A 25,602-nucleotide genomic window follows, 5' to 3' on the forward strand; every position below is an offset into this window, starting at 1 on the left:
TTGATTCAGCCAGAGAGGCATGTGGTGAGGTTGTCTGCAAGGATAGAAAAATCAGAACTCCATAGTGGACACAGGAAGTCAAAGAGGCAGTGAAGGAAAAGAAGAACGCATATCAAAAGTTCCTGGCAAATAAGTCAGCTTGTGCTCTTAGAGAATATAGAGACAAATGTAAGAAAGCTAAACACTGTGTAAAACTAGCTAAACAAAAGTCATAGGAGGACTTTGGCAAGAACATAGAAAATAAATATCAAGGTGGTGGTAAGATATTCTGGAGGTTGTATAAGAAGCTTAGAAAGAGGAAAGAGCGCTGTAAAAGGAGTTAGAGATGACAAAGGTTACATGAAAACAGGAGAAAAAGATATCCTTGAAGTATGGAGTAATTAATTCAAAAAATTGCTAAATGAAACATGCAGTGATAGCACACTGGTAAAAAACACTCAACAGGCATACAGTCAGGAATACATATCCATACCTGAAGTAGAAAAAACCATCAAAGGCTTGAAATGTGGAAAGGCAACAGGAGCAGATGATATTCGACCAGAAATGCTGAAATATGGTGGTATAAAAGTCTTACAGTGGCTGCACTGCATAGTTCAGAAAGCCTGGACAGAGGGACGAATTCCCGATGATTGGAGTAGAGCTCTAATAGTACCCATATATAAAAAGGGAATTAAAACTGAATGTGAGAATTACAGAGGTATTTACCTACTGAGTGTTCCTGGCAGAATCTATGCAAGTACACTTGAGAAACGGTTGAGAAGAATTGTGGAAGAAAAGCTTGGTGAAGAACAAGCTGGATTCAGGCCAAATAGAGGCTGTCAGGATCAGATCTTCACTTTATGACAAATAGTTGAGAAAGCATGGGGAATATAACAAAGATCTTTATTTAAGTTTTGTCGATCTGGAAAAGGCATATGACAAGTAGCCAAGAGAGAAGCTATTCAATACGCTAGAGTCATATGGTGTCAATGGGGCATTATATCAAGCAATACTTAGTCTGTATTTGAGTTGTAAGTCGGCAGTTAGAATTGAAGGAAGTACAGGAAGATGGTTTAATGTTAAATCTGGTGCGAGACAAGGATGTACATTATCCCTTTTGTTATTCATTATCTATATGGATCACGTTATGTAGGAAAGTGGTATTAAACATGATATCAGAATTGGAGATGTTAATGTCAGCTCTTTGCTTTATGCGAACGATGTTATACTTCTAAATAAATCCGCTACAAGTTTGCAAGATTCCCTGACTAAATTGAATAACTGTTGTAATAGATATGGTACGAAGGCGAGCATTAAAAAGACAAAGACAATGAAAATAGGTCGATTTGTTGAAAATGTCAACTGTGTTGTGAACGGGGAACCTGTGGAACAAGTAAAACATTTCTGCTACTTAGGAACGATTTTTAGTGAAGATGGTAAATTAAATATGGAAATAGACAACAGAATCAACAAAGCTGGTATGGTGGGAAGTCAGTTGAATAAATTCATATGGAATAAGAGAGAAATTAGTCAGAACACTAAATTAGCTGTATACAAAACAGTGTTCAAACCAGTTTTAACTTATGGATCTGAGAGCTGGGTCAGAAGTAAAACGCTTGACCAAAGACTAGAGACCGCAGATATGATGGTGCTGAGAAAGATTATAGGTGTGAACGGATGGCATCAATGGCAATATCATATTAAAAACAAGGATATTAGGAAAGAACATGATATTGTCGGCATCCAGGTATGCATTAGCAGAGCTAATCTCAGATGGTATGGTCACTTAAACAGAATGGCCAAGGAAAGATTAGCAAAACAAGTTTTCTCTGCCAGGTTGTCAGGAAAACGACCCAGAGGAAGACCGAGATATAACTGGATTGATACGGCACAATGTGACTTAGACGATAGAAATATAAGATCTGATAATGATAATATTGGAGTCTTGACAAGTAACAGACTGATTTGGAGGAAAATTGTAGAAAGGATGTTAGTAATGATGTAAATGTTTCATGTGGTACTATCATATCCTGTACACCCCTTGAAGGTACATGTCAGGAATTTGATGATGATGATGATGATTAATGAAATTATTTAATGGCAAATATTTTAATTTAAACCAACTGTTTATCTATAAGTCAGTAATTTTGCTACACAATAAAATTAAAAATTTGTCTAAACTTGTATTTTGTCTTATGTACACACATCTTTTAAACTCTAAGTGGGACTTCACTTAATTGGGCCAAATTATGCTTACCAATGTGGTAATAGCATAATTTGGCCCAAAGAATAGCAACCCAAAGAATAAAATGTATTGAACACGTGGAAAGAAGTGAAGATAGAATAATAAAACAAGCCTATAGTTGGAAACCAAAGAATAAGAGAAGAACAGGAAGACCTAGAAAAAGATACTATTAAAGAAGATAAAGTCTTGGTCACAACAGATACTACATTTAATGATGGAAGAAGAAGACCAATGTGGTCCAATTAACTGAAACCCACCGTATGTATTTATATGTCTATATTGAATTATTTTTAATAATTAAATTGTTTGAAAATATCTTGCAGCTCACAAACAACTAAAAAGTCCTACAATGTTTTCAATATTGAATGTTGATAATCTTTGCATCTGTAACTTAATAAAAAATTTATTATATTATTATAATTTAATATAAGTTGATTATACTACTTATAATCAAGTCCTGCCAAGAGTTTCTCTATGGTCAAGGAAATATAGTTCACAAAAATTGCAGTATATTGCATTAAAACAATTATCACCCTAGGTACATGAAACAAAAGTTTCACATAAAACACAAAACAAACACTTTACCTGTGTATTTGCGAGGGGAACTGGGTTTAAAGAAGTACTAACAGGGGTGCCAAGAGTAATTCCTCCCATACCCATCTGAGCAATAGGTTTAACAGTAAAAGAAGGAATAGGAACAGAAGCAGATGATAAAATGAACTGCTGAGGTGTGCTGGACACGGATTTGACATCATCATCATCATCAGGTCTTTGAACCTAATAAATGTAAATTAATATAAATGGATTTTATGCCTTACAAAAAATGAAATGTTGTAGTAATAATTTTATACTGTGGTCTATATATCTTTTCAATGGATCAGAAAGATGGGTGTTAGAGAAAGCAAAGAAATGCCTTCATAATTAAACTTCGACCCTTAGAAAAACAGTCCAGGGTATATTTAACAATGTTTTTACAACTCAAAATCTTGAAAATGCATTTACACAATTCAAAAAAAATAAATAAATAAAAACTTAGGGCAAGTACTTCTTTATAACACACACACACATTGAATCCCACGTGCATGCTTTGATGGCAAGAGTTTATTGTTGTTTGCTAGTAATTAACATTGCTCAGTTGGTATCAGTGATATCCTGTGGTTGAAGAGGCCTGGTTTCAAATCCTCATCTAGGATGCAAAGAGCATTTATTAGGACTTTAGCCAGTCTCATATGGTGGTGGAGTTCCCCCTCCCAAAAACTCAGGTTTTGATTCCTGGAAAACAGGAAAATTGGCCAGAGGAGCACAAAAAAATTTAGACATAATAAAAAATATAGATAGGATTAACTGCATTATTACAAGCAGTAGCCAGGTTTCTAAGATTCCAAGTTATTTGGCCATAACAGGCCATTAAGCCAAACATGAAAAGAAGATGGGATAGGGTTTTCTGCTCACCTACATTTCTGATCTCAATATAAGCTTAATGATCATGTATCAAAAAAATTGTATCAAAACCTGTTCTATTATTTCTTACAGAACTTTCGATAAGGTAGCTCAACAACTACCAACTATTGTCCAACTCAATATCCAAATTACATTCTGCATAATTGCTTCCATAATATGAGCCACATACATTCATTTGTTAGCTCCAACATTTTATGGCAAAGATTCCTAACACAAAATCCTCCTCAAATGATGTACTCTGGCATTACCCTGGCATTCTTCCTCTTCTGGCATTACCCCTCTCTCTTAATTCCAAAAATTACACTAAACTCTGATTATTTATCTGTAAAGGTCAATTTTCTAGTATAATTACCTTATGTTTAGAAATTCTGATATTAGCTGTCCTGCCTGTTTGGTCATAGTAGGACAGTTTCCGCCTGCAAGGGACCTAGTAGGTCTAGGGAATGCAGCTGGTGGAGCAGAGGTATGTCAATTTTTTATGTGATCTGTAAGTGATTGTAAGGTTGTATTTCCTTAGGATTTTTGTTAATTTTTCAAATGTGTCACAGATATATGGAATGGTGATAGATCTTTAAGTAATCTCTGAAGGGAAGGGTTGGTGGTGGTGGTGGTGGTGGTGGGGGGTTGAAGTTATAGGGCTTTAATATTTTATGGATTTTTTGGGGGTTGTAGCCATTGGCTAAGAAAGTGTTAAGAATATGGTCAAGTTCAGTAGTGAGGACAATGTTATCAAAAAAAGGTTAAATTTTGCCCTGCTATATAGGATTTTTATAATCCCATATTGTTGGGAGGGGTTGGAGTGTGACTGTTGGTGAATGTATCTATCTGTACGTGTGGGTTTTATGTAAATGAAGAATGCCAGGGATACATCAAGCTGGCATGTAATCAGAGTATCTAGGAATGGGAGACTGTTGTTGTTTTCCTTTTCCACAGTAAACTGAATCCTAGGATGTTGATTGTTTTAGATGTGTTAAGAAAATGTGGAGCATGGCCATGTGGTCAAATGGAGACCACATCATCGACATGTCCCTCTACCTATTTGTAGAATTTTCTTTGCCAAACAAAATAGCCTGAGTTCCTGATGAACTAAAATGGAACTGAGATATTGGTAGGAAATATGACTGGAATCATAGTCTATAGGAAGGTAGGTAGAGCAATCTTGAAATAAGGAGGTAAGCTTACCTGTGTAATCTAATTGGTTTAAAACTTTTGGTAATTACTATTTCGTTGTTTTTAATTTCTTGCAGAGCTTCAAATTCTTATCTTGAGAGATTACTTTTGGTTGTTTAGCATGAGTGAGAACACTGGCTACAACCAGTCTGATGTTGCTAGATATGGTTGGGAAGGCTGAAGATACCTCATTCTACTGGGATATATATATGGGATTATAAAAATTCTATATAACAGGGCAAAATTAATCTTTTTTGATAACATTGTCCTAACTACTGAACTAGACCATATTCTTAACACTTTCTTAGCCAATGGCTACAACCCCCAAAAAATCTATAAAATATTAAAGCCCTATAACCTCAACCTCAACCTCCCCCTCCCCACCCTTCCCTTCAGAGATTACTTAAGATCTATCACCATTCCATATATCTTGGATCATTATTTCTTTTGCAGGATTTTGCAGGAATTTTTTAGGTGCTAATACATAGTTCTGGCCACATGCAAGTGCACTAATTGTTTCTGAATTCAGGATGATAAGTTTACTACTGTGCTAGGATGTAGCTTATTTTTTTTTATATTTTTTTTTGTAGCGTTTTATATTTCCTGACATGCTAACATCTTATTTTTTGAAATTCTTGTTCTGCTGAAGCATTCGAGACATCGTAAAGGATCATCCAAAGGTCAAACGTTCAGTGTCACAGCAAGCTCCTCTTCTAATGCACAGATAGCTTCGTTAATGTTAGCCAGGAGAACACGAGTGATGGCTTCGATCCCGTAAAGGATTGAAGCTAGTAAATGCAGAGAGCCTTCGGTGAAGTAAACCGATATTTCAATTTCACACAATTTGGGATAAAATTATTATCTCAGCACCATTTTAAAAAGGCTTTAAACCGCTGCTGGGATAATAATCTTTAACTTCAGCTTGCTGCACTGATGGGGCCTGTGTGCAATGGAATCTCCGTGGATAATCGTAATTCTGGTAGACAAGCTTATATGTTGGTTACTCATAACTATTATTTTTCAGGAAATAACAATGCATACTAAAATATTAATTATAATAACTTTAATTAATACTTTCCTATATTTCAGTGGCCAAACAGGAAGGACAGCTAATATCAGAATTTCTAAACACAAGGAGTACATCTGGTTCCACCATTACAACCACTCAGGACTTGTTGACCATGCTTTGGACACCCACCACAAGATACGCTGGAAGAAGGCCACTCTATTACTGCAGCAAATACAAATATGAGAGGCTATTCCTCAAATCTGCCTCAGCCCTGAAAAACTTCCGAAACCACAACAAATTTGGGTGCATGAGATTGCCCCAAATGTGGGAAGTAATCATCCTCAGATCTTCAGCACAATGGTCAAGATCACCCAATCTAGCCCACTAGGGAACACCATTTAAGACTCTAGGCTCTTTCTTCAGCCTCGTTTGCCCAGTGTGCCTGCATGCACATATCATCCCTAATTATGGCAATGTTTGGTTTGGTTTGGTTTATAGTTTATTTGGCACAAAAACTACAAAGGTCATACTGTGCCATACTAGGTTACAACTATACATAAAGTTAAAACTATACAAAAGCAGTTAAAGAAAATTGTAAACAATATGCCTGTACAAAAATTAGGTTCCACAAAACAGCATCTACATAGAAACAGAATTGCTGCAGAGGACACAGCAACACACAAGGTTAAAGTAGTACAAAAATTGTCAACAATACAAGTTAAATGAACAAAATGCATGTACAAGACACCAAGCCAAGGAATGTAGTATCTACATATAGTTAAAATTATAACAGATGTTTTTACAGCCATACATAAATAGGCAAAAAGGAATTATTATACAATATGTATACATAAAAATAAAATTTGGCAATGTGGTATCTCCATATAAACATAAGAAGGTTACACAAATATACAAGGGGTCCTACAGCAATACATAATTAGTCAAAAAAAATAGTACCTAATATGTATGCACAAAAGTTAAACTGGGAAATGCGGTATCTACATATAAACAAAATTACTGCAGCATTTAAGGCAGTACATAATTAGACAACAATATACGTTAATAAACAAAATGCATGTACAATACCAAGCCAAGGAATGCGGTATCTACATATAAGTTTACTATAATAAGATTACAACAAGTGTTGTAATCTTATTATAGTAAACTTATAATAGGAATTATTATACAATATGTATGCATAAAAATTAAGTTTAGCAGTGTGATATTTACATATTAACAAAATGAATAATGAATAATATATACATTAGTACTCAACTTCTGCACATATACATCACAAAACATTACATATTTTGTAATACAGTATTTACATATAAACAAAATTACAGTCAAATGTTTTTGACTGTAATTTTGGCACCTAATTTTGTTCCATAAAGAACAGATTTTCTAATGGCCTCCTCATTTTTCTTAATCATTCTCATGGTAGTTTCATTCAATCCAAAATGTAAAAACAGAATTGCTTTTGTTTTCTAAACCATGTTATTTCGAAATCGTGTAAAAAAAAAAAAAGCCATGTAAAAAGAGAATTAGCTGTTACATTTCACTCAGTATGCTAAAGAGACAATAATTTGATCAATAGTTATTCTACTGGCCTGACATTTAGTGAATTATCGGTAAATTATCCTTATCTAGTTTATCCAAAATGTATTGGAATGTTCTTCTTATGTAGTAAGTTTTGAAGGTAGCGATCACACCCTGGTCTAGTTGTATTAAGATTGTATTCAGGATGTTGTATTAGGTGGCAGAAAACAAAATTCCACATTTGAGCGTTCTAAAACAGGATGGCCAGGCACAATATTTATAATCAATAAAACTTTAAAGTCCAGACTTTTTTTCTATTAAATAGTGTTTAACTTCTGGAACAAAACATTGATGGAACCATTCATTAAAAATTTCTTTTGTAACCCAATCTTTTTTGTCTGCCTTCCAATGCACTGGCAACGTTTAAAAATCCACACCTTTCATTGCCCACAGTCTTAGGGATTGATTAATGAGTAATGGTTTTAATATACGATCTGAAGATTTGCTGCAAAATAATAGTCACACAATCCTTAGCTGCTTTAAAGCCACCAACACTTTTCTGTGATTTCACGAAATAAGTTCTACTTAGCATTTTTTCCAAAGCAGGCTGGTCTCATCTGCATTCCAAACTTGATAGGAGTGTACCCACTATTTTCAATAATTTTAGACAATTTGAAAGAAATTCCCAAGTTGCTGGCTCATCAGCAGATGCAGCTTCTCCTTTTATTTTTACATTATGAAGCATGTATCTTGTGAGAAATTTTGCAAGCCAACCCGTGCTTGAAGAAAAATCACAATTGTTGTTTGGTGTTGTTGGCTCCTTTTCCTGAATCTGTTTGTACAACCGTAATGCTTTCTGTTTGATGACATTCCAGTGTAAAGGTATTCCTTTTTGTGAGCAATCTTCTATCCACATCACTGAGGCCTTTTCCATCTTCATGTTTATAATGTCTCTCCTATACAATGACATCTTGGCACCTAATTTTGTTTCATAAAGAACAGATTTTCTAATGGCCTCCTCATTTTTCTTAATCATTCTCATGGTAGTTTCATTCAATCCAAAATGTAAAAATAGAATTGCTTTTGTTTTCTAAAACCATTTCGAAATTGCGTAACCTTGTAAAAAGAGAATTAGCTGTATATATAAGAGACAAGCTATATTACATTTCACACAGTATGCTAAAGAGACAATAATTTGATCAATAGTTATTCTATTGGCCTGACCTCTAGTGAAAAATTAGATTAAATTGAATTAAAATAAATGAAATAAAATAAAGTAACTACATCAAAGCTATATTCTGTTTTTTAAGACAGCATCAGGGAAAATTTTTTTCCTATAGATAGTTTTATTACAGCAAAAATGATGTCCTAATTTAACATGAGAATTGTTATATTAGATTTCTCATGTTAAATTAGGACATCATTTTTGCTGTAATAAAACTATCTATATGAAAAAAAATTTCCCTGATGCTGTCTTAAATAGAATATAGCTTTGATGTAGTTATTTTATTTCATTTATTTTAATTCAATTTAATCTAATTTTTCACTAGATATCAGGCCAGTAGAATAACCATTGATAACAGAAATTGTGCCCAGTAACTTGGCACAAGGCTTTTAGCATTTGGCTCCTTCGGAATAAGATTTGGATTTATATACAGTTTATCATCTGCATGGCAGCCTTATGTGCCAGTAGGCACAGAAAGACGATGATGAACATCTGCATGCGGATGTCTGAGGCTTTTGACTTTCATTTAAGATATGCCAAATTTTTTTGAACTGCCCCATTGACACACTCATTAGAAAACAAGGAATGGAGTGATGACTCATACTCCAGAAAGATTACTATTTATTTGTAGCAAGTGCCTTGATTAGAAGAATAAAAACACTAATTGCATACTAAAGAAAAAATCATGGAGGATATGTATTTTGTACCACTGCAGTGCCAAAGAGGTTGGAGAAAAATGGTCTGCAGAAAAGGAAATTTAGATAAGGTTCTGGTCTGTGTTGCCAAGAGGTGAGTTGACATCTGTAGTTTTGGGAAATGAATGATGAGGTTTATCTGATTTTGATAAGTGGATGGATAATTTGTGCCAGATCATTGCTAATATCAAACAACTCAGCTTTTCTTCCAACTCGATCAATGAAAGGCACTAATTTATTATTATTCCAACTATATCCTCTCATCACACATCAAAGATCTGTCTAGGATTTTTTTTTTACCCCTTGGCTAATTGCTTCTTGTCCTTACTCAGCAAGTCACCTTCCCAGCCTGTTCTTTGTATTCCTAATTATTATTCACAATACCTTAATTATTGCCACTCATCTCTTATGCCACAATGTCTTTTTTTTTTTTTTTTTTAGATGCATGCTTACTCTCTTTATTCATTGATTTCACATCTACCTTATTTAACCTCCTCTGGAACACATTCAGACATTACTTCTGTTAAACAGTTCTTGAGTGATAGCCAAGTAATCGATCTCTTTTCCACTTAATTCTTTATTCCAAGCTCCAAGCTGCCTTCTGGTTTTTCCCATAACAGTGGAACTGCAGGGTCTTGCAGTTCCACATATATCTTCTTCTCATAATGTTGGCTACCATCCAGGTGACCACCTCATGGCGACTTTTTTTTTTTTTTGCTAAACTATCCATGTACAGGGGTTTCTTTTAGTAAATTCATCTAAAAGAGAAGCTGCAGTTAGTTGCATTACACCCATTAAAAAGAAATTTCATTAGTTTTAATGGATGTAAAACTAATTGCTGATCCCTTTAAAAGGAAAGACAATGTAATGCAATTAATGAAGAATCCTTATACAGTAAGTCCTGCTTACAATTTTTATTTATAAGGAATGCCTATTTATGTGATGCGGCATTTGCACATACAGTGGTTTTAGTGAAATTACACTGTGTGAATCAAACCATCTGCAGTTTTTGTGGACTCTAAGATGTTGCTCACTGCATCTCTCTGTATTTCAGTGTTTTGCAGTGAATTATAAACTGTTTATTTATAACTATTATTTTATTTTATTGTTGTTGATAATAGCAGATAAAAGTAAAAGTACTGTTGCTTGTGCTGAAATGAAGAAGACTCATAAACCTATTACATCACATTCTAAGATTAAAATGATTAAAATTGATTACTATTGTTATTATTATGATTTAGGCCTCCATGGAGTCAAGAGACTCATCGTGGGAGGACTTTTCTAGGAAACACAAAGTCTATCATACCATTCCCGTTCTTGCTCTCTCTCTATTAGGAAATGCATTCCATGATTCAACCACCCTCTACGCAAAGAAACCACTCCTCACCCTCTTGCTCACAGCTTCCTTTCGTAACTTCCAGGGATGGAAGTTACAAAAGAATCCATTAAGTTTTAGGTACTAAGGCACCTAAGGAAGATGACATCACTAATTGGAGTGCAGGAACTCAAGCTTCAGAGATAAATAATCAGAGGAGAGAATGGTTATCAGAATTTGAAAAGCAATAAAGATAACAAATTAATGCAACAAAATGCAACAAGGAAATTTTGAGCCAGAGCATACAATAAAGAGGATAATCTACACTAATGGAAATTAATCATGTAGTACTGTCAGGATAAATATCAGGAAACTGATAATGAATAGAATCTAGATCTGACATTCTCTGACAGTGAATGTCAATCTGAGAAATAAACATGCACAAACAAACAACATCCTGATAATGAATAGAGTCTAGCTCTGACATTCTCTGACAGTGAATGTCAATCTGAGAAATAAACATGCACAAATAAACAACATCCTTTTTATGGAAGGAAGCATGTGGGTAAAAGTGAATAGTGACTGCTGAGGCTACAATTTACGATGATAGGAGAAATAACAGGTCTGATTGCAATACATGAAACTCTTGGTGAACATCATTATGTTTGTGTCAAGGCTATGAAATGAATGTGAAAGTACTTTCTAAAGGTTTTTTTTTTCTTATACTTTAGTTGATTCATGATTTCCTTGCTATTTTGAATTGGAGAGAAGGGACACTATTAATGTTAGCAAAATAATCTATACTGCTAAATTTTCCTCTTTCATTCTGTTTAAGTGACCTTACCACTTTAGATTGGCTCTGCTCATACATTCTTGAATGCTAACAATGTCATGTTCTTTTCTAATATTTAAATTTTTCATATAATTCTGCCATTGCCACCTGTTCATTCCCTTAATTTTTGTCAACATGCATATCTATGATCAACATTCATCCTTTAAACTGTTTTATTTCTAACTTAGGTCTCAAATCCATAAGTTAAAATTGGTATGAATACTGTTCTATACTGCAAGTTTAATGTCTGGCTAATTTCTCTTTTAATCTATATAAATTCATTCAACTGGCTCCCCACTATATTATCTCTGTTCATTCTATTGTTACTTTCCACAAAATTGACAACGGATTAAAAATTCTGCCTAAATAAGTGAAATATTTTAATTCTAATAGATCCTCCATTGAAAATGCAGGTGAAGTTTTTTATGTGTATGCCTATTTTCATAATTTTGGTCTTTTTATTGATGACCTTCATACCAAATTTGTTATAGATGTTTTATAATTTAGTTAAAGAATCCTGGTGACTTGTACCGAATTTATCTAGAAATCAGCAACACATGCATAAAGCAAAGAGCTAAGTTTGATATATCTAATTCTGATATCAGATTTAATGCTACTTTCTCTCATAATGTGATTCATATAGATGATGAAAAGAGTAGAGATAATGTGCATCTTTGTCTTACACCTGATTTTACATTCAACCATCTCCCTATATTTCTTTCAGTTCTAACTGCTGACTTACAACCTATAGCTAGACTATGTATTGCTCTATATAATGTTCAATTTACCCTATATAACTGAAGTGTTTTCCACTCAAACAACATCCATTAAAAGCATGGTTGTACCCAAAAATAACTGGAATTATTTTTTTAACAAAAAATTTCATTCAAGTTTATAATACCATATTTTAGTCTCCTTCAAAGTACTCTCCATGTGAGTCAATGCACTTGTCCCAATGCTTTTTACATTGCGGAAACTGTTCTTGAACTGTTCAACTGGAATACTGTTCATGGCATCCAGCAACTTTTCTTTCACTTTGTATACATCAATGAATTGCTATCCTTTCACGGTTTTCTTTATCTGTGTGAATAAAAAGTCACATAGAGAGAGAGAGAGATTGGGTGAGTAGGGAGGGTGGGGAACAATTGCCATGTTGTTTTTTTGTCAAAAGCTGTTGGACAGACAAGGCTGTATTCGATGGGGTGCTTCATGGTGCAGCAAATAATCTCCACTACTTCACATTTCTACCTTTTCGTCGCACACAATCACAGTTTTCTCAAAATGTTGAGATAAAATTGTTGCTTCACTGTCTGTCCAAGAGGAACAAATTCTTCGTATACAATTCCACTCACATAAAAAAAAACAAAAAAAAAAGAAAAAAAAAACATTGTCTTGACCTTTGATCGAACTTCACATGCCTTTTTGGGTCTCGATAAATTTGCATGTTTCCATTGTCTTGATGCTTGTTTTGTTTCTGGATGATAACCATAGTGCCAAGAGTCATCCACAGTCACAACTTTTGAAAGTTCTGGTCATTAAGAAATTGCTCCCTCATATTGCAGCAAACATTCACGTTTTTTTTTTTTTTTTTTTTTAATCCTCTGTGAGCAAATGAGGCACAAATTTAGCAGACACATGTTTCATTTACGAATCTTCTGTTAAACTTCACTGTCACGAATTCCATGACAAATCCGTGTCTTCAGAAACTTGCTCGGTAGTATTTCAATACTCTTCATTGATTGCGTGGCAAACCTATTCGATGTTTTATTCATTTCTGCTTGTTGACGGTCAGCAAGATCATGGTTTGTTTTCAACTGACACATCCCCATTTTTGAAACAGAAACATGCTCATAGACTTGCATTTACCTAAAGCACCATCCTTAAAGGCTTGCCAAAGCATAACAATAGTTTCAGCTGCAGTTTTGTGCAAAAGGAAACAAAATTTCATGTACATTCTCTTTTCCTTGTGGTCAGCCATCCCAAAATTGCCAAACTTGCTTGTAAGCACTAACAAAAAAGCAGCTAGAACAATGAACTAGTTCACACAGGATGACGCCACTTGCCAGATTGGTGTGGAAAATTGCACATTCAGGATGCCATCATCCGTAACTAGAAAATGCACGCACAACAAGTTCAGATTCCAGTTATTTCTGAGTACCTCCCCCCTCATACACACACACGGTTTTAGTTTTGATATGGATGATGTTCTAATTCCAACCAGCAAAACCACGTACTTTTTCAAAAAGAAGCTTGAATTTCAAGTTCTTTTACACTATTCACCTCAATTTTCTCAATTACATATTCTGATTTTTTCTTGAAAGTGGCAACTGTGTATTTCCAAGTCAGAGTTTCCAACTTTGAATATCTTCTCTTTGGCTATAATTTTCTTTACCCGATCTTTCTTGTTACTAACCATTCTCAACTATGTTGATTTACTTTCTTTAAAATGTTGATTTCCATTCCAACTTTCATAATACTGAAGCCATCTTCCTTGAAGGTTTTAATTTTAACTTCAACATTCTTTCCTTTTTCAACTGTACTGATTCATAAAGTAATCTATAATTACCAATGATCTCACAAATTTTCACATGCTAACCAGATAAGGCATGGACTCTGGGGACTTCAGAATACAATTTGGTGGTATTTCTCCTCCCATGAAGGAATTCTCATCCATGACTTATTTGGTATTATATGAATGAGTAGGATAAGCTTTGTAATTTGCCATCCTGGTTGGACAAGTGGTTAGCAAATCTGCTCTCCAACCAGCAGGTCAATAGTTCGAATCCTTCACTGGGATTTAAATCCATGATTGCCTTCAGGTGGCATATGAAATTCATATTCCAGTGTGAGAGCACTGGGAGATGAATTTCTGGAGTTTTTTGGTCTCCACTGTATACTGGAGACCAAAATGACCTGAAAATGTACCATGTTTGGTCTAGAATAGGGTTTCCAAATTATGTAAAAATATAAAAATAATAATAATCAAAACAGAAAAGAAATCTTTAGCCTGCTCACAATATGAGTATAGAAACATTCATTCCCCATTCCACTTTAAATTCACATCACTTGTTGTTGTTCTAAAAAGAGTGGACCAAGGTTGTTAAGCATGCCTTAAATAACATTCAAAGCCTCTCTTCTTTTTCTGTTTAGAGAAGCCTGAAAGAGTTGTAATTTCAAAACTGATTTTTGATAGGGTTAAGAGCAGGAAATTTGCATGAGATCCAAATGGTAGCCATGTTTTTTGGCCTCTTTCAAGTTCTAGTGGTAACTTTAGTTGGCTCTGCTTCCACCTCATTGCACCTGAAGGATTCCATTATTACATTCCAACCATGAAAAAAAATCTCCTGGCTTATTTTATGTTTTTTTTTTCCTTTCAAATTCTTGCACTAATAATATTTAAAAATGTCCTCTATCATTCTAAATATGGAACATTCAATGACACCTTTGATGCTTGTTCAAAGCAAGCACTAAAACGTTTCCTAGTCTTGATGGCCTTTATCCAATTGTTCTGAAAGACTGTGATTCTACAACTGATTCTTATTCTATGCTATCTTTTTATTCTCTCCAAACTGATATCTATCCTGCATCTTGGATGTTAGTCATGTTGAACCCATGCCTAAATAAAATCAACAAACTTTGATCAATTAATGACTGTTCAATTTCTCTCAATTCAATTCTTTCTAAAGTAATAGAGAAAAACGATTAACACTCAGATTCTACACCTACCTGGAAGCCTCTCAACTAATAACACATCTTTAGTACAGATTCTGCAATTGTCAATTGCCAGGTAATCTTCTTGCTTATGTCACTAAAAATTTGGAAAAAATCTTAAGTGGTTGCTCTTGATATCTTTAAGGAATTTTTGATTGAGTTTGATGGGAAGCCTTATTAAGATATGACAAGTAATAGAAAAAGTGCAAGAAAACTGTTGCTAGAAAACTGGTAATGAAGTTTGACAGAAAGGCTTATTAAGAATGTTCCCACCATGGTTTGTATTTTGCATCTGGGATTTCTCCCTTCTCATGCATTATCTGTAATGGTGTAAAGATCTTTATCCTCAAACTTGCAATGTAATGCAGTGGTTACACATGCTTCTATTCTTTCATCTACTCCCTTTCTTCTATATATAACGACTTTCTCCAACTGATGGAAGTATACAACTATGCCTTTTTTTTTTTTTTTTTTTGGTTTGAAAAATCTTGTTTTTCAAAAATTATCAAAATTTCCAGAATAACTTTCACAATGCAAAATTATAATCTCCAAATGATTTGTGGATGCCAATAGTTTTGTTAATTTCAATGATAAACAAAGTCAGTCCTGTTCTGTTTCTAGTTCAAAAGAACCCTTTACTCCCCATCTTATATTTAACAACACCCAAAATCTCTCACAAGATTTTTCTTCTTGGAATAACTAATCTCCATGTTTCTTGGAATGAAAATTGCTAACATTGCCTCTTCAGCATTCAAGATATTAAGTTTTCCATCTCTAAGAATTACTTCTGAATTGCCTTTGTACAAATCACCAATCCATCCACAACCAAAGAATGCCTTTCACAGTTGCCATTATTGCAGTTTCTGCTGTTTGCATTTTCTACAAATATTTTCTTGGACACTTTTCTTCAAAACTGGAATTGGCAATTTGGCCACTCTTTCTAAATCTGTTAAAACACAAAGAGCACATCTTATTGAACACCTCCTTCACAGTTCAATTCCAAAACTCACAGATCAAATTTTTCTTCTTTTTCATTCATTCCTTCTATGGCTGTTCATTTGGAACAATTTTCCCTTTTTTTAATTCCTAAAGATTACAAACTACAAGTATTCAAATCTAATGTTAAGATTCTTCTTCTTATGCTTCAATCTGCTCATCCAAGGTACTAATGTATCACAGGTTGAATAATTTTTCATGCATGGGATTATAACAGAAAACATCAATGTGCTCTTGATTGCACCTGGGTACATTTCTTGACTTTCTTAAATAAGTTTAAATAAATTTACTTTTCCCATTGCAATCTTATTTATTTGAACACTGATAAATAGCAGCCGAAATATTTCTTAATTATTATTTATAACACAAAGATGTACATGTAACCTTCTAGTAATGTTTTAGTATCATGATGGGAGATCACCTAAAGAAAGACCATAATATGTTCTAGTTGCCAACTAGAGGAATTTAAGATAAAAAGACTCAGAAAGACTGACTCAGAAACCAACTGATAAAAGGCTGGTTTCTGACTCAGAAACCAGCCTTTTATCAGCTGGTTTCTGAGTCAGTCGATCTCTGGCACAGACAAGTGGGTTTTGTCTCCTGGAAACTTTTGATTTTAACTCCACAGCTCAGAAAATCAACTACAGAACTCATGATATTTCAAATGACATGCCTGTTAAGGTTTAGCCTCACAAGATGGTAATAGTTGATTGCTGCACTCTTGCCCTGAGTTCTAATATCATAGACAGACGTGGATTCAGCTTTCACTGATAGCTAAGGATTGAGAACCATTGCCGATCAATTTCCAAAAGTTAGTTAGGGTTAAAAGGGAGATCTTCATCTACTCTCTTTAAGGGAAAAAAATAAAAAGAGTGTTAGATAATTTACTTTTATTTATATGATTATTTAATTTTTATTCATAATATAAATAACAATGATATATTAAGAAATAAGGAATCTCACTTTATTATCTGCCAATGGTTCTGGAATTTCTTTTACAGTTGCACTGGAAATTCTGTTCAAAGCAAGTGCTGATAACATTGAAGAATCGGTCAGTTTTGCTACAAAGTGTACAGAAAGATGCTTGTTAACAGTATATTCACATTACTTAGAAGTGTATCTAAAAAATAAATACATAAATAAACTTGTATTAGATTATTTCATATTATTTTAGTTGTTAATTTTGGATGCACTGTAGCATTCAGTTGCCAAAATCAAATTATTAAATATCAAAATAAACAACAATTCCAAGAGAACAAATACTGTCAGCTATATAATAGCTACATACTAAAGAACACAGCTATGTGAAAGTCATAAAGAATGCATACTTCATAAACACTTTTCATAACTATCAAAAATGTCCCAACCAAAGTTATATAGCACTGAAGCTATCCTAAAGGATATTCCTTTAGATTTTTAGTTGAGTTCTAGTGGAAGTTGATCAAACAACAGAAGTAAACTAAGGCATTAAAAACAAAACAGATCATCAATGAATAAATTATTATCATTAGTACAGAAATCAAAAATTTTTCTCATTACATTATCATCAAATTCCTGACAGATATCATGGGGGGGGGGGGGGGGGTACAGGATAATTATTATAGTACTACATTAAAAATTGCACCATTATGAATTTCCGATCAGCAATTTTCCTCCAAATTAATCTGTTATCTGATAATGTTGGTGTCAAGACACCAACATTAAACCATTGACAAAGAACACATCATCATCATCATCATCAAATTCCTGCCATGTACCCTCAAGGGGTGTACAGGATATGACAGTACTACATGAAAAAATTACATCATTACTAACTTCCTATCTACAATTTTCCTCCAAATCAGTCTGTTACTTGTCAAGACTCCAACATTATCAGATCTTATATTTCTATCGTCTAAGGCACTTTGTACCGTATCAATCCACCTATATCTTGGTCTTCCTCTGGGTCGTTTTCCTGCCAACCTGGCAGAGAACACTTGTTTTGCTAATCTTTCCTCTCCCATTCTATTTAAGTGACCATACCATCTGAGATTAGCTCTGCTAACACATTCCTGGATGCTGACAATGTCAAGTTCTTTCCTAATATCCTCATTTTTAATATGATATTGCCATTGATGCCATCTGTTCACGCCTCTAATCTTTCTCAGGACTCTCATATCTGCGGTCTCTAGTCTTTGGTCAAGTGTTTTACTTCTGACCCAGCTCTCAGATCCATAAGTTAAAATTGGTTTGAACACAGTCTTGTATACAGCTAATTTAGTGTCCCGACTAATTTCTTTCTTATTCCATATGAATTTATTCAATTGACTTCCCACGATACCAGCTTTGCTGATTCTGTTGTCTATTTCTATATTTAGTTTACCATCTTCAGTAAAAATTGTGCCTAAGTAGCTGAAATGTTTTACTTGTTCCACAGGTTCTCCATTCACAACACAGTTGACATTTTCAATGATTCTGCCTATTTTCATTGTCTTTGTCTTTTTATTGCTAACCTTCATACCATATCTATTACAACAGCTATTCAATTTAGTCAGAGAATCTTGCAGACTTGTAACGGATTTATTTAGAAGTATAACATCGTCTGCATAAAGCAAAGAGCTGACATTAACATTTCCAATTCTGATATCAGGTTTAATACCACATTCCTTCATAATGTGATCCATATAGATAATGAATAACAGAGGGGATAATGTACATCCTTGTCTCACACCAGATTTAACATTAAACCATCTTCCTGTACTTCCTTCAATTCTAACTGCTGACTCACAACTCAAATAAAGACTAAGTATTGCTTGATATAATGCCCCATTGACACCATATAACTGCAGCGTATTGAATAGCTTCTCTCTTGGCACCTTGTCATATGCCTTTTCCAAATCGACAAAACTTAAATACAGATCTTTGTTATATTCCCATGCTTTCTCGACTATTTGTCGTAAAGTGAAGATCTGATCCTGACAGCCTCTATTTGGCCTGAATCCAGCTTGTTCTTCACCAAGCTTTTCTTCCACAATTCTTCTCAACCGTTTCTCAAGTATACTTGCATAGATCTTGCCAGGAACACTCAGTAGGGAAATACCTCTGTAATTCTCACATTCAGTTTTATTTCCCTTTTTATATATGGGTACTATGAGAGCTCTACTCCAATCATCGGGAATTCGTCCCTCTGTCCAGGCTTTCTGAACTATGCAGTGCAGCCACTGTAAGACTCTTATACCACCATACTTGAGCATTTCTGGTCGAATATCATCTACTCCTGCTGCCTTTCCACATTTCAAGCCTTTGATGGCTTTTTCTACTTCAAGTATGGATATGTATTCCTGACTGCATGCCTGGTCAGTGTTTTTTATCACTGTGCTGTCATCACTGCTTGTTTCATTTAGCAGTTTTTCAAAGTAATTACTCCATACTTCAAGGATATCTTTTTCTCCTGTTTTCATTTCACCTTTATCATCTCTAATTCCTTTTACAGCACTCTTTCCTCCATTCCTAAGTTTCTTCAACAACCTCCAGAATATTTTGCCACCTTCTTGATATTTATTTTCTATATTCTTGCCAAAGTCCTCCCATGACTTTTGTTTAGCTAGTTTTACACACTGTTTAGCTTTCTTACATTTGTCTCTGTATTCTGTAAGAGTAAAAGCTGACTTATTTGCCAGGAACTTTTGATATGCTTTCTTCTTTTCCTTCACTGCCTCTTTAACTTCCTGTGTCCACCAGGGAGTTCTGATTTTTTTATCTTTGCACACCACCTCACCACATGCCTCTCTGGCAGAATCAATCAATGTTTCCTTCAGAGTTTGCCACTGAATCTCCAAGGTTTGATTCCTGTTCTCAAACTCTTTCATTTTCTTTTCAATAATATTTCTGTATTTTAGTCTACAGTTTACATCTGAGAGCTGCTCAACTTTTATTCGCTTTAAAACTTTCTTACATGTTATTCTTTTCAATATGAAATTCAATTTTATCCTGCTCAAGACTAAATAGTGATCACTTCCAATTTCAAATCCTCTGTACACTCTGGTGTCCTGCACCAGGGAGAAAACATCACTATCAACAATAACATAGTCAATGAGACTTTTCTTATTCCTAGCCTCTTCTCTCCATGTGAATTTGTGCACATTTTTATGTTGGAACATGGTGTTAGTAATAACCAGTCCATGTCCTGAGCAGAAATCCAACAGATATTTGCCATTATTATTAGCTTTGCTCTTTTCTCCAAATTTTCCCAAAATATTTTTGTATGTCTCACAATCATTTCCTACTCTACTATTTAGATCCCCAACAAGGACCAACTTTTCCTTTTTCATTGTGTCAGTTGCTTTTTCTAAAGCCTCAAAAAATTCCTCCACTTCTACCTTAGTAGAACCTTCTGTGGGTCCATAGGCACAAATAAGTCTCATTGTCCAGTTCCCCATTCTCATATTTGCCCACATTACTCTACTTGAGACTGACTGCCATTCAAGAAGATTAGCCTCGTATTTTGTGTTGAATACTATGGCTACTCCTTCTTTTCCTTGATTGTTATTGCCTGAATATAACATTTTGTATTTATTGCTCAGAAAAATCTCACCAGTTTTGGTCTTTTTTGTTTCAGTCACCCCTATTATGTCGATCTGGTACTTATCTAATTCCTCAGCTAGCTCCATTTCTTTGCCATTCAGGCTTCTTACGTTGATAGTACCGATCTTTAACTCTGGTGATGTTGAGTTGGGGTTTGTTTTCAGATTTGTTCCAGTAGCTGACTTTTCGCTGTTCGCCCTGGTTCCCTGGCGAAAACAACGGGGGCCTTGTTTAACCGGGCGACGCCCCAGCCGGCATGAAATTTTGTCATGTTGTACCATCATTTTTTATTTTGGTTTAACCAATAAGAATACAATTTGGTCGGCTAAATCCCAAATTGCCAGCCCATCCTCGTTCGTTCAGTATCAAAGTAGATACCCAACAGGGTGCACCACGAGAAGGTGAGGATTGGACATTAGGTCAGAAGCCCTGGTCGGTTCTCCGCATTCCTTTAAAGGCTATGTGGAGGTCTCCTCTCAGTTATACAGCTTTGACCCTTAAGCACCCCGACAAAGAACACTTGTTTTGTTAATTTTCCCTCTCCCATTCTATTTAAGTGACCACCTGAGATTTGCTCTGCTAACATATTAATGAATGCTAACAATGGCAAGTTCTTTCCTAATATCCTCATTTTTAATGTGATACTGCCAATGATGACATCTGTTAACTCCACTAATCTTTCTCAAGACTCTCATATCAGAACTCTCTAGTCATTGATCAAGTGTTTTATTTCTAACCCAGCTCTCGGATCCATAAGTTAAAACTGGTTTGAACACTGTCTTGTATACAGATAATTTACTGTTTTAACTAATTTCTTTTTTATTTCATATAAATTTATTCAGCTGACTTCCTACCATACCATCTTTACTGATTTGTTGTCTATTTCCATATTTAATTTATCATCTTCATTAAAAATTGTACCTAAATAGCTGAAATGTTTTACCTGTTCTATAGGTTCACCATTCAGGATATAGTTGATGTTTTCAATGTTTCTGCCTATTTTCATTGTCTTTTTATTGCTGATTTTCACACCAAATTTATTACAACAGTTATTCAATTTATTCAGGGAATCTTGGATTTATTCAGAAGTATAACATCACAATTTTGATATCTGATTTAATATCACTTTCCTTCACAATGTGATCCATATAGATAATGAATAACCCTGGTGATAATGTGCTTCCTTGTTGCATACCTGATTTAACATCAGACCATCTTCCTGTATACTTCTCTGAATTCTAAATGCTGACTTACAGATTAAATAATATGTGTTGTTTGATATAATGTCCCATTTACACCACATAACTGCAACATTTTGAAAAGCTTTCCTCTTGGCACCTTTTCATATGCGTTTTCCAGATCAACAAAACTTAAATACAAATTCTTGTTATATTCCCAAGATTTCTTGACTATTTGTCTTAAAGTGAAAAGCTGATCCTGACAATCTCAATTGTTGAATGCAGCTTGTTATTCACTGAGATTTCACAATTTTTACTTAGCCATTCTTCAAGTATACTTGCATAAATCTTACCAGGAACGCTCAGTATGGAAATACCTCCATATTTCTCACATTCAGTTTTATTTCCCTTTTTTATAGATGGGTACGATGAGAGCTCTGTTCCAATCGTATGGATTTCGACCCACTAACCAGGCCTTCTGAATTATGCAATGCAGCTACTGTAAAACTTTTATACCTCCATATTTAAGCATTTCTGGTTAAATTTCATCTACTCCAGCTGTCTTTCTACATTTCAGGTTTTTAATGACTTTTCTACTTCAAGTATGGATATGTATTCCTGACAGCATTCCTGTTGGGAGTTCTCTACCACTGTGCTGACATTGCTTGTTTCATTTAGCAGTCTTTCAAATTAATTACTCCAAACATCTAGAATATCTTTATCATTTTCTTATTTTCTTTTTACATATATATAAATAAATTAAAGACTTTATATAACAGAGCAGGCAAAACAAGCAATATTAATATGCCAATTACAATGTACAGTACATTTCTATCTAATTAGGACTTATGCTTATGTCATATCAGCCCATGTATTTGTAAATGCGAGAAACTGGCAACCAAACTGACCAAATTGCTTAAGGGAAATCTTCAGCTATGAGAAAGTGACAGGGAAGTGGAAAGAGGGCAAACAGTTCCACATCATAAAAGGAAGTACCAAGACAGAGGTAGCAAATTACAGACTTATTTTATTATCTTAACCACCATTCCCAGTATTGTGGGAATGGTGGTTAAGATATTGGAAAGGTTGATAAAAGGTAGAATTCAGGAGCGGGTAGACAGGAATGTCGCACTCTAATGGGATGCATAGATATGTAAAAGGTAAATCTTGCCTTAGTAATTTGCTCACTTTTAAAACAAGGTGACAACTGTGGTAGGACAGTTATCAAAAAAGTAGTGTAAAGGAATTAAATCTAGGAGAAAACAGGTAGCTAACAGTGTGGTGTACTGGAGGGCTCCATACTTGGACCACTGCTATTTAATCTGTACATCAGTAATAAAGGAAATAGTTTAAGTGGAAATATCCAGTTGTTTCCCAATAAAACTGGGAAGAATGATAGTTAATTAAGATTATAAAGAAATCCTCTTGGATGATTCAAATAGGCTTGCAATATGGAAAAAGGATAACAGCTACCAGCTTAATATGGCTAAGTGTAAGGTAATTCACTTTGGAAAGGAAAGATCACAAACTGCATACTACAGTGATGGAAGTGGACTACAGGAAATTGTACACAGGGAGTTGAAGTTTAGAGGGCATACTGCAAAGATAGCTAAATTAGTTTATCACATTATTATTAAATACTGAAGACCACACTGATAAGCATGGAAAGGTAGGCTGTCATTTCTTTTTACAAGGCATTAATAAGGCCACATTTAGATGTGAAGATGGTGAATATGATCCAGAGACAGGTGACTCAAGACTGTGACAAGTCTATAGAATGATCCCCATCAGAACACTGAATATCTGTGGGTTGCAAAAGCTAGTCAGTCAATAGACAGAAAGAGATCTGACTGAAACATGTAAGTTATTATAAGGGTTTCAAACTGTGTACCTCTGCTGAAAATAGCTTGCTACTGGCTTTGATCAACTGACCCTCATATTACAAGAATGACAAAAGATATATATATATATATCTGATCCACATACAAAAAGGCCACGAGACCAAGATCTATAGTACATTAGTACTGTGTGTGTGGGCAAGAGGAACAGAAGAAAGAGGAATCTATTCACATTTTGCTTGACCAGTTGAGGGTTGTAATCTTTGGGGAAGGCAGAGTGTGTGTGGGGGGGGGGGGGGACTGTTCCAAAGGACAGACGTAGAGGAGGCAGTGAAGCTGGTTTGGTGAGTTTCAAGGACTGTAAAAAAGGTATTGGTTAAAACAAGTAGCTCTTGTTTTAATGGTAGTGGGGAGAGTGGAATAATAGTGGCCAATTCAGTAGAACACTGTCCATTAAAGCATCAGAAGGGAAGATGCACAAGGCAGAAACTGAATATGAATTATTAGGTGAATTGCCCACTTCTGGATAGAATTCAGCAATCTTAGAGAAAATTTTGGTGTACTGCCCCATCCATGGCTGAGCAGATTTGGGCTTTGTACAGAGTTAGCAGCTGTGAAGGTCTGAAGTAGTGTCCTGTGCGAAAAATTACACCAAGTTTTTTGGCAGCTGCAGAAGCTATAATTGAAATGTGGTTGTGCCAGGAAAGACTGGAGGTGCAGGTCAGTCTGAGAAGAGAAATCGGATCCTGTTTGGATATCTTAGTATTACTGAAGGTAAGGGGGAGGGATGAGAGCTCTTTCTTGCGAGAGATCAGACAGGTGGCCTGGGTTTCAGTGGCATTGAAGTTTACAAGTTTGTCCTTGTTCCACTGAGATACTGCAAGACGATCTGAGTTCAGGTCACTAGTCATGGCAGATCGTGAGGATTCTAATACTTGAGCACTACAAGGTTTGTTGAATGAAAAGGAGGAATGGAGTGAAATGTCATTGGCAAAGCTATGGATAGGATTGGAAGTTTGTGAGAGCAGGTAATTTATATATAAGAGGAAGAGAGTTAGTGAAAGAACAGAATCCTGGTATACTCCTGCATTGGTGAGAAAATCTGAGGAGAGTAAACCATCCACCATGACACAGTAAGTGACCAGAGAAAGAGTTGGCGAACCAGTTGCAGAGTGAGGAAAGCACACCATAGGATATGACAATTAGTTAAGTAGGTCGCTGATCCAAACCTGATCAAATGCCTTTGAAATGCTGAGGGAAACCACATGAATTTCTCCAAATTTCTCTATGGGCTGAATCCAGAGATAGCTGCTGAAAGCAAGAAGATCAGCTGTATATCGCGAGCAGTAGAATCCATACTGATGGGCACTGATTAGTTGGTATGTCTCTAGTTGGCTCAAGAGTTGGTTGTTGATGACCTTCTCCATAATTTTAGAGAAAATTGAAGTGAGTGCATTTGGACAGTAGTTCAATGGTTGGCTTTTTGATCATCTTTCTTTGGGATGGGCAGAGTGGGCAGCTGGAGTTTTGGTCTTGAGCCATTCGTGGTAAGCAGAGAGTTTTTTTTTTTTTTTCAGCATTGAACACTTTTTTGAAAACGAAAGCTTGGATGGTGGTTGATAATTTTGAATAGAATAACAGATAAAAGCCTCCATTCCTGTGAGGATGATTTCTGTTATTCGGTCTCAGCAGGTGTTTGAATCAGAAGAACTGAAGTAACTCTGTGAACAGAAGTCAGGGGAGGCCCTCCCAGTTGGCAGCCTTGAAGGACTGTGAACTTATGGGTAAAGTTTATTCTATGGCAAAAGAGACTTCTATGATGTTATCAAGATGAGAACTGCCAACC

General features: G+C 35.1%; 1 protein-coding gene across 7 annotated transcripts in view; it reads right to left on the reverse strand.

Moving 5' to 3' along the window:
- Positions 1 to 25,602, reverse strand: part of LOC150104005 (uncharacterized) — a 534,288-nt gene that overhangs the window by 176,323 nt on the left and 332,363 nt on the right. For all 7 annotated transcript variants that reach the window (XM_090397243.1, XM_090397238.1, XM_090397241.1 and 4 more), the window contains 2 exons: positions 17,141 to 17,238; positions 2,810 to 3,001 (listed from right to left, as the gene is read on the reverse strand). In XM_090397243.1, coding sequence (XP_090253369.1) covers positions 2,810 to 3,001; positions 17,141 to 17,238 — 290 coding nt within the window. The remainder of the gene's footprint in view (positions 1 to 2,809; positions 3,002 to 17,140; positions 17,239 to 25,602) is intronic.

The sequence above is a fragment of the Typopeltis vanoorti genome, chromosome 8 (assembly GCF_054136105.1).
Source record: "Typopeltis vanoorti isolate ZY-2024b chromosome 8, IOZ_Tvanoo_1.0, whole genome shotgun sequence".
In the NCBI taxonomy this organism is placed as follows: Eukaryota; Metazoa; Arthropoda; class Arachnida; order Uropygi; family Thelyphonidae; genus Typopeltis; species Typopeltis vanoorti.